This window comes from Manduca sexta, chromosome 12, assembly GCF_014839805.1.
Source record: "Manduca sexta isolate Smith_Timp_Sample1 chromosome 12, JHU_Msex_v1.0, whole genome shotgun sequence".
Classification (NCBI taxonomy): Eukaryota; Metazoa; Arthropoda; class Insecta; order Lepidoptera; family Sphingidae; genus Manduca; species Manduca sexta.
Genome location: NC_051126.1, coordinates 2,031,930 through 2,049,845, shown reverse-complemented (window position 1 = coordinate 2,049,845; position 17,916 = coordinate 2,031,930). Strand labels below are relative to the sequence as shown.

The 17,916-nt window shown below is 37.2% G+C and overlaps 1 protein-coding gene across 1 annotated transcript in view; it reads right to left on the bottom strand.

The window, feature by feature from the left end:
- Positions 1-468: 468 nt before the first annotated feature.
- Positions 469-17,916, bottom strand: part of LOC115450371 — a 39,094-nt gene continuing 21,646 nt past the window's right edge. The window contains exons 2-6 of the mRNA XM_030178371.2: positions 15,004-15,176; positions 12,753-12,939; positions 11,182-11,321; positions 6,594-6,810; positions 469-3,179 (exon numbers count right to left, since the gene is read on the bottom strand). Coding sequence (XP_030034231.1) covers positions 3,091-3,179; positions 6,594-6,810; positions 11,182-11,321; positions 12,753-12,939; positions 15,004-15,176 — 806 coding nt within the window. The 3' untranslated portion in view covers positions 469-3,090. The remainder of the gene's footprint in view (positions 3,180-6,593; positions 6,811-11,181; positions 11,322-12,752; positions 12,940-15,003; positions 15,177-17,916) is intronic.

Below are 17,916 nucleotides of genomic sequence, written 5' to 3'. Positions count from 1 at the left end.
AAATCTACTAAATTTTTATGAAGTTTGGTATGGAGACAGTTTAAGACCCTGGGAAGATTAAAGGCTACTATTCCGGGGAAATATATAATGGGACTTTTATCCCGAAAAACTTCACGTGGGCAAATTCACGAACAGAAGCTAGTATTATTCTAAACGCGGATTTCAGGTTCTATCCAGAGGTAGTAGGACAAAAAAAAAAACAAAATTTATACACGATATACGTAAACAATAGTATTAATCGCATCTCAGCTAAATAGTATTAGAATACTCGTTTGGAGAACTGACATAACGAGGGTAATGTTAATAATTATTATGAACCATCCGAGCCCACAACGAAGGGGTCTTGATTGACAGGAGGATGAAGATACGTATCCCCAGATCACACCAACTGTCAGCCACGACGCTGTTTCCGGTTTAGGATTTCCTTCATTCAAAGCGAAATGGCGGTTTTTTTATTTTAGTTTTCAATTTTACATCCATTTTTCATTCAATCTCGAGCTACGAGGCATCTGTTACGCGATAGCTCCGCTGTGCGCGAATGAAGCGTCATTTCTATGAATTCTATATTAATATTGAGATTATGTACTAAGTAATTGCGATTTATTGATTGAACTTCCTCGGTGGCGTAGTTGTACTGCATACTAGGTACAGCACCGTTCTTAGGTCATGGGTTCGAATCCCGGGTCCGGCAATGTGGTATTTGCGTTTTTCTGCTCAGATCAGCCTGAGTCTGGAATTTTTAAATTTGGAATTCGTTTACAAAACTTACGAGCGTATACTCCTTCTTCTCGTCATAATTTAGTGCTCACGTCCCGGTAGTCAACGGCTTAGCTGTGCGTCTGGCATTGCTCGCTAGCTCGTTTGCCTACTAAGACAATAAAAAAAAAACAATCATTGAAAGGGTGTTAAAGGTCCGGGAGTTAAAATGCCAGTACTACGTCCCGATGGATACGAACAACCACACTAAATAAATAATTCCGTGATAAAGCAATTTAACTGATTACGAACAATGTTTTAAACATGAAAAATATTAGTACAACCGAGTGTTTATTTGCGGAAACAACAATTTGTGTATGTTACTGAAATAAATGGCGTGACCACGGTACAGTTATTTTTTGGCAAGCGAATTTCATCCGCATGCCCGTGTGTTTCAATTCGAAAATCGGTTGAATAAATTTTTTCAACGAATTCCGCGCACCAAACTGACCGAATGATGCATTTTTGATTTATACATGCATTCTATATTAGTTTTAATATCATTTTCATTCATATTTTTCGTTTATGTTTCACGTTAGCTTTAGTGTAAAAATGTAATACCTATTTTATACGTAATGCAAAATTTTAAGAAACGATATTCTTTATAAAATATCTCAATGTCGTGAAGAGTAGGTTCAGTCTTCATACTCTTATGGAATGTAAATGTTATTTATGACTGACTAGCTCTTGTCTTCGCCCGCGTAGAAATCAGTGTGGCACAAAGAATTTCCCGAGTAAATTCCAATCCACGAGATTTTTTACCACGCGAGCTCTTCAATAGTAATAGTTATATTACAGTTAATTTACATAAAACTGTAATGTACTATTAACAAAAACCTTCCTGAAGAATTGAACTATCTCTTAGTAAAAACCGTACAAAAATCCGTTCTGTAGATTTTGAGAAAATCGATCAATACAGATAGCTTTTTTAGACTTTGTTTAAAAATACGTATAGATATAGCCTAGTTGGGAAGATCCGCCAAATTAAAACCCAAAGCATACACCTTAAACTTATGAACACAAACAATAACATATTCCTTAATCAAACTTTCACCCTTACTACTAACTTAAACAGGGTTCCACCGTACATATATTTACAAGCTCGGACAACTAGTATATCGCTTGAAAACAGGAAAATGTGTATTGAACGTAACTTTAGGCACGCTGAATACGCAGAATTAACAATAGTACAAAACAGTAATAACGAAAATAAACAGAATATAGCAATGTGTCTGCTTTGTTTACACACTGAAGCGATTGGCAAATACTTTTAGCTTTATTTATTCACATGTTACAAATTTACATGATACAGGGTCATTTGACATTGCGTTACTAACTGATACCACATACTTATCTACTTGGAAATAATACTTTACTATAAGTACTAGATGTGAAATAAAAAATTTAAATTTCGAACAAAATAAATATTAATAAAAAGTAATTTGAATTTTACGCGCCCTAATGCCACTACTCTAGAAGAATTCATCGCAGCAGCAAAATCATACTCTCAGTCAGAAATACACTCACGCACACGCCATATTCGCATTAAACTACAAACTGATAAAAAATAATATAAGTAAAACTGGAAAAATCCCTGAAAATATTCATTATTAATGGATGATTTTTGGCACAAGAGCGGCAAAGGTGAAAACAAGGTGGTTTCATTTAGTAATACAATGTCAAAATGACCCTGTATGAATAACCTCGAACTAAATTGGTTTTCGAAATGTACGTAAAGAACATTCTAGAAAGGTTATTTTGTATCACTAGCCTTTGCTGGCGTCTCACCCGCGTGGAATATTTGTGAAAAATTAAAAAAAGTTGGCAATATCCTTTCTTAAAATATAAAAAAAAACATTGTGTCCTTTCTTAGAATTCCAGCTTATTACAAAATTCGCCAACAATTGGTAAGTGATTTAACTTTTAAAGTCCCATAGACAGACGTTCGCATTTATAATGACATATTGGCATTAATAAGAATTCATTGTTGAATCAAAGTAAAAAATCTAGTTTCCCTCGAGTATGTAAACAAAGATTCATCAGCGAATTTGAATAGGTTACTTTAAGCGATATCGCCAAGAGTTATTCTTACCTAAAATACTACCATTATAAAATAAGTATCAATATCATGTTATATAAACGATTTTTAAGACACGGAACGTTGTTTTTCATACTAAAAATCGTTCCATGTCTAAGAAGTTCGTTTGTATAACATAAATGATGTTATTTTAATACTTTTTAAGCAAGAATACTTCTAATACCATCCAAGATAACCTTTCAAATTCGCGAGAATACGCCAAACGAGATTCGTTCTTACCACACTATACATATAATTTAGATTTCACTCAAGGCACTGTATTTAGAAATTAACTGTACTATACACGTGATGAGCAGGAAAGCTTCGATGGCCGACCGCTGTGAGCCTGTGGACAAGGAAAAATTATCAAAATCAAGTCGTATTTCTAATACTTAAAATCCAAATTAAAGTCACCCTACCATACAGCTTAAAACAATATAAATAATAATAGTAAAAAACCTTTTATTTATTGCTACAAAAGTTACAGAATTGAAAACATTAATTACAATTACAAATTTAGCAGAATTCATTATTATTATGTTACAATCATGTTATGTGTATATAATTATCATTATTATATCATTGTTGAACTGCAATTAATTATATTTCAATTTATGTAAATAATATTGCAATAACCCATCTTAATATGAGGTAAAGGCCTCCTTAAAACAATAAAGTCTAAAATCCGCCCTTAACCAATCCTCTTAATTTATTCAATTCCTAGTGGTAAGAATGACCTATTTCTCTTGTCTCAAAATGTATCACGTTTTAGAAGTATATCTTCTGTAATAGTGGTTTATTCGGAATCTTGGGAGAAATAAAATTTTAGACTATCTACTATTAGGCTCGCTATCTGTTTCGGACGGCCGGCTGGTTGGGACCATGCCAAATGGGAGCAATACTGAAACATGTCGGAGTATAATGTGATAAAAAACCTAGAAATCCAGTTAATTTTATCTGTGGTCTTATATAACCTTGGTAGAAATGGAACAGACTGGAAAAATGAAATATATGTAAACAAGGCTAGGGGAGTATACACAAATGATATTATTAAAAAACTATAAATATGAAATTCGAAAACAAATTAAATGGAAAGTGTTCCGTATTTACGTTACACATTTTTTTGCATTTTTAAAAGTCTCATTTGTGTATACAAGTGTTAAGATTACTGGTGGTACGATATATTTCATATCCGTGCGTATAGACCACCGTACAATAAGGTGTTAAAACCCGCCTTATTGGCCCACGAAAATGTGACGCGCACCGGGATCAGCCTGTGTATATCCGGTTCCATTAGGCCGGCATAATTGTATCGACTACTAAGGGGTAATCATCTCTATTGACATTCTATTGGATCCCAATCCATTTACCATCAGGTGTAGCGGGGTTGTAAAAAAAAAGATTGTGAGTGTTAACGCTAATCTATAGTTTTTAATTATTGATACACTCAAAATTTTGTGAATATCAACGCTCTTATTGAAGCTTGTACTTGTTCAAATGAACCCCACAATAACCAGTCACGATTCGAATCAAACAATAAGAGATAACTGTTTAAATCGAATCGCCGCACCGCAACTCGGAACATCCATTATAACAAAGACAATATTGTACAATGAAGTTCCAGTGAAATTTACTGAAGTTTCTTGTTACTCGTGGTCCCAAATAATTCAGTTAACTTGGTCTTGTGACGTCCTTAATGTATCCTTAATATTTAGTCTTTACATATGAAATTGGCGTTTAGACGTACTGGCTAGTTTCATCTGTAATATCTCCTCGTTGGTTAAGAATTCCAAATTCAAATAAATGTATTTAACTGGAACATTTGAGTTCCGAAAACAATGATTTATTTCTTTTTCCTGATTCGTTTTTGAATAGTAACAAATAAGATTATTAAAGTAGCTTTTCATGTATGGTGCGAATAAATGTGGTGATGAGGAAAGGATCGTAGGTTGTACTCCGAAATCGCTAAAAATGTGGCAGAAAAGTGCTGTCCAGTTTTATGTATTGAACTGATAAACCAACACGACAAGGTCAAGTAAGCTGTCCTAAATCAAAATACTGATGAAGAAACAATTTTACTTTTGCTTTTATATAGCCTCACTGCTCTATTAGTAGCGTACTTACGGGACTTTTGATCCGTAAGTTCCGTGAACTGCCGTTCTAATTTTAGTTCGGGGAATGAAAGTTTTTATGTGTTGATGACTTGAAGTGATTTAATGGAAAAAGCATATCGCCTTATAGGGCACAAAATCCAAACCCTGCCCGGGTTTGGATATTACACTAGCTTTTGCCTACAACTCCGCCCGTAAGAAATAGTTTATCCAAGATAGGAAGTAGCCTATAACACAGAGGAGTAATGTAGTTTCCTATCAGTGAAAACAATTTAAAATCCTTTCAGTAGTTCCTGAGATTAGTGCGTTCAAACAAACAAACTCTTCAGCATTAGTATAGATTTTACAAATCCATTTTATCCTGAAAATCTAATTCTGAACTTGAGGTTTCACCATCCCAATTCACAACCAATACACCAGAGCCGATTTATCGAACCATATCATATCTTACAAGTTCCAAATCACACCCACGTCGAACAACAGCAGAAACTTAATTTACTGGTCCAACTCACATATCCGTATTAGAATGTCAGTATATCGAAACTATCCCTTTGATAACGTCTTATCAATGACTCGTTCGAGTTAGGGGACGTTCACAATACGCAAACGTTTCGGTTCGATGTTTGTAGTTGATGACTTGGCCGGTCGGCCGTCGGCTGGGGAATCTATGTCGAGTTCGGAACTGTGTGGGGTGTTATGTGAGAGATTATTGGATTCGGTCTCGCTGTACTGGGTCTGAAACGAGATGCTGTCAGGTTGATTGTCGGTATGACTACAAAGATGCTATCTAGATTCAACGACTTTAAAACTTGATTAAACTAGATTCAAATTGTTATTAATTTTACTGTTTTGTTAACAATTGCCTTACTATCCATTGTTTTATGGTGAGCAAAATGGACAAAAATATGGTATCTGTATACAGAAGAAAAGACTGGAGAATTTTTCCAATGTGATTTTTCTAATAATTATATTTCATACGAATTTTAACACATTGTTAATATTCTTTAACTACAATGTAAGCAGATACTACAAATATATGAAGTAATATTCCATTAGACTTCAAGCCATTAGCGCCCCACCAAATGCTTCCTTTAGAACATAAGAAATGGACCAAAGGTACAGGCGACGACACAATGCTTTCAACGGAGACCTTTCACATTCTGCCCGATCAAGATCTATAGCGGTAAGGAGATAAACTGAAATGTCACGAGTGTAATCGCAGCTTTGGAATAGTTGGAGCCTTCCGGCCACTTAAAGTTCCGCTAGAACTCAGCCCGCGGCAAATTACTGAAATGACTACCCTCGTAAGAGGATTTGAACGCGACCGACTGGAATGTGAGACGCGAGTAGCGGGGAGAGGGGGAGGGTTATAATCCCCCCCCCCCTCCTAATAAGTAGTACTCATGAAAGGCATTAAATGTAAAGTATGAATGGGATTGTTCGATTTTTATTTATATAATTTGAAATGCTTGTTGGAACCGCAAGAGATGAGTTGTGGGATTTTTAAATATTCGGACGTGCAAGTTTTGTTATCAAAAGTAACTTGATTATAGAACAGAAGCTTTATTGATTCATTTGCCTCATTGTGATGACAGATATTTTGAATTTAATCATTAAATGAACATAGCTAACGTTTCAATTCTACTCACCTGACGCAGTAAACTTAGAGAGGTGTGGCGACGTGACGATGATGGTGGCGTTGGTGGACCTCATGTACGGTGGCCACGTGGGTTGCGTGGCCTCGCAGCGCAGGAGCAGAAAGCCCCGCGCAGTGGCGACCCTGAGCCGGAGAGACCGCCAGCTAGACCGGAGCCCGAACTCGTTCGGCCCTGAGACTTGCGTGTTGTTCACCATCCATGGTTCGGTCTGTTGGACAAGTATCGATTATTTAGTACTAGATCGCTTATCGCTTTTTATGTGAAACATCTATAGGCGCAGGTATAAACCGAATTTTACTAGGGTATATATATAGTCTATATATCGTAGTGTACGATGTATTATGTATGAAATGAAAATAAATGTAAATAAATAGTCACCATTTTCTGTAAAATAATCGTAATACGTAATTTTGCAATATGATATATTTAGTTCCTGTTGTAATCTTGTCTTTTATACATATTAATTTTACGAACACAATGTTTCACATCTGCCAGGCTTCCCGTGACGGCTCTTTTTTTTTTTTTATAATTTGCAGACTGCCTCGTTGGCGCGTATCTTAGGTCTCGGATAAAAAGTTTGTATCGAGAAAAGTTATGTCTGCTGTCAGCCCATAATTTGGAATTTGTGCTCGATATAAGGCCCTATCTCGTCATGGGACAGAATACACTAAGGCATAGATTAGGTGCACTAGCCGCCCGCCCTGTGGAATGGGGGCGTTTGGAGAATTCCACCACGGTATCCCCTGCCTGTCGTAAGAGGCGACTAATAGGGGCCAAGAAGGGGGCTGTCCGCCCTAGTGCATTTCTGTGCATCTTTGCACATTTGTCGGTTAACCCACGGGTTGGACGGCAGTGCGTGTAGTTGGCCTCACGCTGCCGTAGACGCCGAGGGCGTCCTTCGGTGCGCGGGGGCTTCTGAGGCCCCCCCCCCCCCTTAGGAGACGCGCCGCAAGGCGGCACCGCGCAGGGGCGGCTGCGGTCGCAGACTAGACACTTCAACGTCAGAGGAAGCCCGCAGCCGTCCCTAATGCGCCGAAGAGGGCCACCGCGGAGTTTTAGCTGGTAGGCCGTGCATAGGTTTAAGTTGTATATAGGGTTAGGGACTCGGCCCGGCGGTCGCCCGAAGGTCGTCATCAAACCCGGGCGGCTCAACGCCGGGCCGTAAGGCACGGTTACCCCAGCATAACCGCTCAGTCGCCCCCCACGAAGGCTGGGCGGTAGTAATAAGGGACTTTCTCCGCGAAACAAAAAAAAAAAAAAAAATGTGCACTAGCCGCATCTCTGCCTACCCTAAAGAGATTAAAGGCGTGGTTCTGTGTATATATTGGAGGTGGTTAATTCTTTATAATTGCGTCAGAGTAAGACCATTGCATATGATGTTAGGTGAAGTAAAATCTAAAGAAAATGTCGACCGGCTAAATCTATGCATCCCTTGTCAGCACAAGGCTTGTCTGCACTGATTTTGTTTATATCAGAATAAAGTTTGGAATACACATTGAAATACTATTTTTCGTAGTTTATGGCGTTTTTTATACTATTATTTTGTCCCGACGTTTCGAAGACTGCAACCTTCATGATCATGGGGGGACTGAGATGTTGATCATCCGTAAAGTCAAAGTTACAATGTAATGTAGGTATGTAGGCAATGTAGGTAGATACTACAGTTTACAATATAAATAATAATATAAACAACAGCGATAAAATCCGGACAATAGTTTTATTTCAAAATCTAATATTCGGATAAATATAAGAATCATTATTCGGACTAAAATTCGGTTTGCTGGAATAAAATGTTAATCCAATAGTATATATCTATCAATGTTTATCCCAATCCGTTGTGGAGTTCCTTCATTTACTTGTCACAAACGTTCAAACATATTCACTTAAATTCATATTTATAATACGAAGTATTAAATAATCGCTCACGCACCACAAAAGTGTACAGATTGGGTAATATTAACGAGTTTTTAATACCAAAAATGTTTAATTAATTTCCATCTACGCTATAAAAACCTTCAGTCTAACCGTGGCCTTAATTATGATCGTCCATACATCCCATCGTATAATATAACCATAATGGCGTCAATATTAACGAAATAATCACACATTCAGCAATTAATTATCCGTCGCGAAACAATTTATACATGACAATAATGTCGGAACACGATATAAATTCATTAATAATGTTATATTACTCAGCGATGCGACAAACGTGGCCCGCGATTACTGCACGCCGGTAAATGTCCCCGCCATTTTATTATCACGGTTTATTACGTTAAATAAATGTATTAATTATGGTGGGAATAAGCGTAGTGCGTACGGTGTAGCTACTGTTCGGTTATGTGTTCCTGGTCAGGTAAGTTATATTTTGCTTACGATTGTCTGATATGGAAATAGGCCTTTTTATTGCTTTGAATGACGAGACGAGCTTGCCATTCGTCTGATGGTAAGCGATACGACCGCCCATAGACATGAGAAACAGCATTCAACACCATGAATTACAAAGTATTGTTTGGTATTCCACTGACTCGCCATTTTAAGACATGAGATGTTAAGTCTTATTATGTTCAGTAGTTACACTGGTTACAATGTCGTTCAAAGTGAAACACAACCGTGGCTACACACTGCTGTTTGGCGGCAGGAATTGACATTGCGATGGTACCTACTCAGGCGGACTCTGAGAACCCTACCGCCAGTAAGGCTGCGCCCAAAATATGGGACTCATCATGTCTAGAATTTAATATCCGCCTTTATATTCTTTGTATATAAAGTGTAATAAAATAAAATAAACTAATGATTCGCCGGTTTATACCCGGTGCCAATAGGCCGGCATAATTGTGTTGACTGCCAAGGGGTAATCATCTCTCGTCAGTCGACATTTTTTTGTACCCCACTCCACTTACCATCACACTTACAACGGGTCATTTTATCGTGCCCGTATTAAAATATAGAAAAAAAATTGGGTGATACTCCTCTGCCTACCCTGAAAAGAGAATTGATGTATTTATGTGAGGTTTCACTGCGGTAATTAGGTAAGTTTCATCCGTAACTCCATATAGAATTTGTCTTTTTCTGCCACCAGGAAGTACCTTTTGTCAATGTTTGAAGGAAATTATTGCTTACATAAGTACAGCGAATGAGATATAATGATAAAATTAAATTAATATGACGAAAACAATAAACACAAAGCCTTATGTGTAGGACGATTTCATAGAATCAAGAAAGGATCTGAATTATTGGGACTCGGATACTGGTTTGTGGCTAATCTATTTATAACATTTAACCTTTATTGTCTAAGCTTTTAGAGACTATTTTTGTTTGAAATTTAACATAAAAAATTACCAATAGGAAAGAAAGAAGAATAACAAAAAAAATTGTCTAAATGTCTATTTTTCTTTATCCCTTTCAATGCCCCTTTCATATGGTTGTCTGTAAGATATTTCCTCGAGTGATAAGACCGCCAATCGTACTCTATAAGTGGATATACTAAGTATTTCTTTCCTTATGTACATGTGTAAAATAAAGAATTAAATAAATATAAATGGTAACTATTCGAAATTAATACCACGATATAAAAACACGCCGAAATACGTTGAATGCAAACTAAACAGAAACTAGATTACAAAGTGCACCGCTGCGCATTTCAAAAATTTTGCACTGGATTGCATATTTAACACTTATTCTACATGTTTGAAGAAACTCCATGTTAATCATAATAAATTGTGAAGTTGAAAACGTTTTAAAAATGCGATGTTTTATGAACTCGACCGTCCTCCTTTTGGCGTTACTTGCCCTTATGACATCGGATTATGAGAGAAATATCTATTTTCAAAGATAGATTTCAGAGTGCTAGCAATACTGTGTTCTAGATTAAAGGACATTAAAGTATACTTTGCATTATGTGATTTAAGATTAAATAAAGAGTTACAAACAATTACAAGAATAACACATTCAGCCTCTATAAATCGTTTTATTTTCTGAATAATTGCTTACTGACTAAGTCCACAAGACATACGGACCCATAAAGGGCATAAGATAATATTCGGAACATGAAAAGTGACAAATGCATGTAAGTAAAAAAGTTTCATTTATGTAACTGTATGGTATTAAATAAAATAAAGAATTATTTTTCATAAAAAATTATGAAACAACCAAAATGGTTTTAATCACACTGTCTACTAGTGGTAGACAGTGTGATTCAACACATAAAATAAACATCGATGTAAACATAACATAAATATTACTTTAATTTATCCAGCAATGTATAGCGTTTCATAAGCCTAATCATTAGTTGGTGTTTCTGCTGTTTATAAATGTGATACCGACCATGAGAGTCATATGGTCACGTGATCGTTTCACAATATTCTATCAGTAGTAGGAAATTTGTACCCGCTTGAATAGAATCAACCGCACACAAGGTATTAAACGGCCACAGTGGCCCACGTAAGTGTGTATCCAGTTTCAAACAGGCCTACATAATTGTATCGATTGACAAGAGGTAATCATCTCTCGTCAGTTGACCCTACACAACTTATCATCAGGTGTAATTATAATTGATGTTCTATGCGATCGTACGTACCATTTCTGGTTTGGAGTCGACGTACCACGCGATGTTGGCGGGCGGCATGGCCGGTGCCGTGGTGCAGTTCACTATGATGTCTTCTCCGAGCTGGATGCTGCCCGGAACGCCCGTTATCACTGGGTCTTCTTTCTGTGTTACTGCACAAGAATGACACATTAGTTATAATGATTTCTTATGTTTACACGAATGTTAGACATTCAAATTAAACTATTTTGCGGATTTTAACGCGGTTTTATTATTTTTTAGTTTTCTCCCGACGTTTCGAAGACTTTGCAGCTTTCGTGGTTACAGGGGAGAAATTTAACATTTAGTAATTTTATATTTGTAGTTGTAGAGGAATATTGGTCTAGGAGACGGTATCGCTCTTACTACTGAATCTGGAACTCTTAAATCCGCCATTATTAATTCGGATGAAGCAACTCGGACGACACCGAGCGGTGAAATTCAGCTAGTTGCTAGAAATGCTAATTGACACACACACGCCGTTTATCTTCGAAGGGGTAGGTAGAGGTGCATCTAGTGCGACCACTTTTCAAATCAAACCGAATGTTTCCGAACCAATGTCTCTGAACCGGGGATCGAACCAGAGATTTCAACTCTGCTGTCGTACTGTAGTATAACTACGCCACTGAGGTAATCGCAGATCGCTAATTGAATTTTCAAAAACTTGCACCTTAGGAATACCTACATCATTTAAAAAGTGTGTGAAGTACTCTATATCCACCGGTTTACGTCGTATATAAAACATCAGTTAGTATACAGACATTTTGTTAAATGGTTTTTAACGTCTTTGTTATACATGATTACTTTAATACAAATATTATGTATGGCTTCTTTTCTACGAAGTAAATTGTCACTCACCAAACAAAACATATACGACTATTCCAAGAATGAATCTCTTAACGTATTCTCTATAAACAAGCAATTTAGAAAGTAATATAAAATGAAACAAGCAATTGAATAGGCGTCTTGAGTTTGCTTTCTTGATATTTTTTTATATTATCTATACAATTTACAGTCGGTTTCAGCTATTTAATTTGTAACTCTATATGCTTTTGACTAGGTCAAGTAAGCAGCCATTAGTGAAAAAAAAAGCAAATCATGTCTGCAATTTTACTAAAAAAAATATATATTAAACGCACATCACACCTTTATTCCCAAAGGAGTAGGTGGAGGTGCAACTAGTGCCATGTGTATACCATTCTGTGATGTGATAGGAGGCAAGTCTATCGTGCAATGATACGAGACTCCAACCTGACACTGCTCAAAAAACCTAATACCTCTTTGTCTACGGCTAACAGGGATGCACTAGTTATGAATCTAACTGTCTCTTTGAAGAATAAGGCGTGGTTATGTGTAATAATATAATAATATCAGCCCTGTATTATATACTGTTCCACTGCTGGGCTCGGGCCTCGTCTACTACTGAGAGGGGTTAGGCCTTAGTCCACCACGCAGGCCTAGTGCGGATTGATAGACTTCACACACCCTCAAAAATTCCTATAGAGAATGTCTCAGGTATGCAGGTTTCCTCACGATGTTTTTGTGTGCGTGTATGTAATACTTACCAGCGACAGTCAAATTCTTGACTTGCTTGACGACAGCAAACCTCGGTCCCTCTGTTGAGACCTCGCAGGTGAACGAGAGTCTTGTGTTATAGATCCTCGGGAGGACTACGCTGACTGAACAGCTGTGCAAGTTGCACGACCCTCGCGTCACTCTCTCCACGGTCGTGTTGAATGTTCGGGTCGGTGGCTGCAACAAAGGTTACGTCATCAATCTATTCAATATCATTCGTTCTATGCTTGTGTTAAATATATAAACTCCGCTTGCAATCAGACGAGAGACTTTCCCATTAAATCAGTTTTTTTTTTAATCCAATCCAATATTCAGTGTCACTAGCTGGCCCACATGAAAGTCAATTAATTTTTTTCGAAATATTTGTCCAATTCTATCGAAATCCAAATCCGTTTGGCAGTTTACTTCCAAGAACATCCAAACACAAATTTCATTTTTAATATAAATAAAACTTAAGATAGCCACAATCATTCTAAGATAAAAATTAATCTCGATTCTTAAGTTATGAAAGAACGAGTACATTTAAGCAAAGCAAGCCAATCATTTCACTCATTTGTAAACCTCAAAAGCGACGAGGCTTGTTGCAACGAGACGTATATAGGGCACCGGTCCATTGTCGCAACTGTTTACACGCTGATATTGATCGCAAGGGTACCATTCATTACCTCTGAATGGTTTCATTATACAAGCCGTACAAAATGTCCCTATTAAACAAATAGTTGACACAAAATAGGATGGTGGCGTAATTAAAATATGAATTCAGTTGTTATTAATATGGATCAATTATTTTGGACCACATTGCCATCACATTGATAACAATACGATTTATTGGTAAATAGGTGTTGTTCGGGGCCAGCAATGCGAAATTTCCTTCATTCTATAACCCACTGTGTATTATGACTATAAAAAGCAGCTTATATGTTATAACTGGATTAACAATATGCGAATAAGGCGATTAGATTTTGGATATTTGTTACTGCAATGCATTTAGATTTATAACGATAAAACAAGCACAAACCATTAAAAAACAAACCACACATGAATTTCCTGACGAACAAATGGCGAAACAAGCTCCCACAGGATGTGGTCTGAGCAGAAAATGTGGACGGGTTTAAAAACAAACTTAACAATTATTTTGCTAGGAAGTGAAATCGGGATCCAGAATTGCAGGATACAGACATATCAGTTAAACGAACTGCCTGTCTGATAATATATAAAAATAATAATTGTGAAATGAAGGTAGTTATTTCAGTATTAACTTTTCAGATGATCAAAACATCAGTCTACCCGTTGCCCATGATACCTGCAAAGTCTTTGAAATGTCGGGAATGATACTTAAATCGAAAAATCTGAAGTAGTTTTATTCCAATCGACAAAAAAACCACACATTATTGCCCGTTTCAATTACTGAACCCGAATATTTTAAATCTTAACTTCACGTCTTAATTAGCTCTCAAGGTATTCATAAAAATAAGTTCAAGATTCTAAAAGAAACGTTTCTTTTCATTCGAGCGTCGCTTTAGTATCGATTAAACCGCAAGTTTTAATGAAGAAAATATTTTACCAGAGACGAGAAGCTAAACCAAAAGGATAAACGATGGAAACTAGGAAACAGTTTTAAAATTATTTTGCTACGGTCAATTAATAGTTATAAAGAACGTAGTTAAAGTCTAACTCCTTGTAAACAATTTTAAAACTTTTGTAGTAAAAAGCTGAATATTTTATTAAGAATAATGAATCCTACGTAGATTGTAATAAGACTTAACGTAGCAAATGGCAGGTTGAATAGTAAAGAAAATATTATGGATATACTTGGATACTTGAAAATGTCACAAAAAACACCAAGGGTTTAATACTAATTCGAATTAGACTAACATGATGGCAAAAAGCCATAGCCTAGTTACAGAGAGGCCCAAGTCCACAAATAGAGCAGTATGCGATACATAGCTGATATTTATATATTTTTATGAAGAAGTTCCAACAGGCCGGCATAATCATCTCTCGTCAGTAGACACTCTTATGGACCCCACTCAATTTACCATCAGGTACAGTGGGGTCACTTAGACGTGTCAGTTGAACAAAAAGTAAGCCTAACTAATACCTTTTGAATTTTCTTTTACATCCAAGGTTTCTACAAGCCAAAGCAAAACATTTTTTGTACAGCACATATGCAAGATTTAGTTTAATAAATAAGATAACGAAAACAAACTGTTTCATATCAAAGACAATAAAACAACTTACCTGCTGACCAGGGGTGTATCTGAATATCTCATCCCTCCCCCTGTACCACTTGACGGAGTGCAGTGGAGGGTCGTCCTTCTCATTCACGTAATGGCAGACGAGATTCGCTTCCCGGTGCGGGTCGCCGTACCTCGGCACCTCAAGGAACGTGATGTTGTGTGCCGTTGCTATCACTGGAACAAAGAAGAATTACGTTGTATAGAATCTAGTATAACTTAATTTTTTTCAATTTTTTCATGCAATACTATTTTTAGTCTACTATTTTTTTTTTATAACGGAATACCAATATTTCGCAATTCAAGGTGTTGGATGGTGTTTCTACTGTTTATGGGCGATCGTATCGCTTACCATCAGACGAATGGCAAGCTCGTCACTCAAAGCAATAAAAAAGCCGGTAAATTAAAATGCGCATATAAGGACGGATACTGTTTCCAGAAGTATCCGTCTGTCTTACTTTACACCAGATTACAAATGGCGACTTATCGAAACAAGTCACTGTAATAGATTTCTCATGTGTATAGCTGTGTCTATTAAATAAAGTATAAAATGAAACACCCCTACTCTTTCCCCTTATTTGGCTGCATAACGCAACTCGTTAGATCGAGATAGATTGGCAGGTCTTTACCAACTTCAATTTGTTTATTATCCAATCTAGCACATTGTATTCCCTTACAACAAAATAGTTTTAAATTAAACCCTTCAAAATCCAGAGCACTATAAATTCACCAACACAAAAAGAGAACCAACATTTCCAAACTAGAATATCAATACGTTAATTAATATCAAAGTCCAGCTCAAACAAGTAACAGCGGCGAGAACTTTTTAATCAATTCACATGGCAACAGCAAAAAGGTTTAACAATCTATCATGCAACATGTTTTGCGAGACCAACTTTAGATCGGGTCAACTTTGAACCCTGTTAATTGGTTGTAATGGTAGTTTTTGCTTTGCTGTCTAGGTAGGTCTTTTGTATTCGAGAGACCATTTGGGTAGATAGCATTGCAATGTCTATCTTTGCTGCAAAGCATTGTTCAAGCAGTGTTCAGGTTTGAATGTTAGAGTAAATACTGATGACTTAATATCTGATGTCAGTGACTAGAGCAGTGGTAGTGCTTTGTTATTCAATGTTCTGGAGAGTGTTGCTACTGTATATGTGCGATCGAGACGATTACCATCAGATGAGCCTTCCACGACATCAGCATTTTTTTTTTATACGGCACGACAAAGTGACCCAATGCACCTATTGGTAAGTGGATTTGGATACAATAGAATGTAGGTTGACGAGAGATGATTACCTCTCGCCAGTCGGCACAATTATGCCGGCCTGTTGGAACCAGATATACACAGACTGATCCCAGAACGCGACAGACGTAGGCCACTGGCGGGTTTTACACTTGAGTACGGTGGTCGCTATCCGGGCGGATATAAAATATGTCCTACCACCGGCTGGTGGTAGGTCGTCGCAGACTACATTTCTCTCATCATGTCCAATAAGGTACTAGGTGGCTACTACCTTATTGGACATGATGAGAGAAGTGTAGTCTGCGGCATAAGTTACTTTATAATTTGTCAGTGTAAAATTTCACCTGCCATTTCGTTATTTTTTTTTATTGCTGAGAATAACGAGAAGAGCTTGCCGTTGGCCTGATGGTAAGCGAAACGACCGCACATAAACAGTAGAAACACCATCCACCATCTTGAATTACAAAATATTGTTTGGTATTCCATTGCACTCGTCATCCTGAGACGAGATGTTTAGTCTTTATGTCCAGTAGTAATACAGGTTACAATGTCCTTCAAATCGGAACACAACGATTACTGCTGTTTGGCGGCAGAAAATGATATTGCAGTGGTTGCTACCCCGGTGGACTCTCACATATAAAAGACCTACCACCAGTATTTATTACATAAGAAGAGTAGGAACTCGCCTTTAGACTCACAAAATACGATACACAGTAGACCCTGGTTAATGATACTTCCATTAAATCTAATCAAATTCTATTACATCCCTTCAATACTCACTAAATGGGCCATTAACCTAATGTGTTTCTAATTAGTGGAGATGACACAGCGCGTGGCGCTAAGTAAACATGTAAACATAGGAGTTTCAGACAAACATTATTCGTAAATGTAATTATGTATTTACTTCGTGAATAGATTCTTGATCTCTTATTGAGGTACCATTATCTTAGCACCAGAGTAATATGACAGTTTGGTGTTGTATTTCACTAGGAGAGCAAGATTACTAGAGTACATAATCTATTTCTAGTCCCTATTTCTTTCGTGTCAGATTGGCAACGAATCCATGATACTCTAGAATATGTAGGTGTCTATGATGAGGTGATTCTAATTAATCTCCATTGACATCAATGGGACCCACTTGCTAGTATTTTTTTTTCGTAGCTCGTCATAGTGGCTTTACTGCACCTGATGTTAAGCGAAGTGAAGCTAAAGAAAGTTCGACCGACAAAAGATGCAAGCATCTCTAGACAGTCGGCACAGCCATGCCGGCCTGCATAATTCTTTTTTACCCTCCGCTTGAAGGACCCTAAGTTATAAGAACACGTATGCTGGCAAACCATTCCTAAGTTTGGCGCTGTATGCCATTAAAACTTATAGAAAAAGGCGGTCGAAGCCGCGAGTAAAAGCGTCACATGAAATAAAGTCACACCACCCTCTTTATCCACTCACGTCGTGAAGATATTCCGTAATCCGTCCCGTAAATCCCGCAGGAACTATCACGAAACGCAAATTATTTTCGGTTGATTCGTTATTTTAGTATTCATTGCATTTTCGAGTGGAGAACGTGCCGAAAATTACGAATGCTGCCCAATCCACAATGCTCAAGTCGTATTGAATAGGATTAGTTGGTGTACAAAAGTAAATCTGTTGCTGGGTGGCAGGACTTTTGTG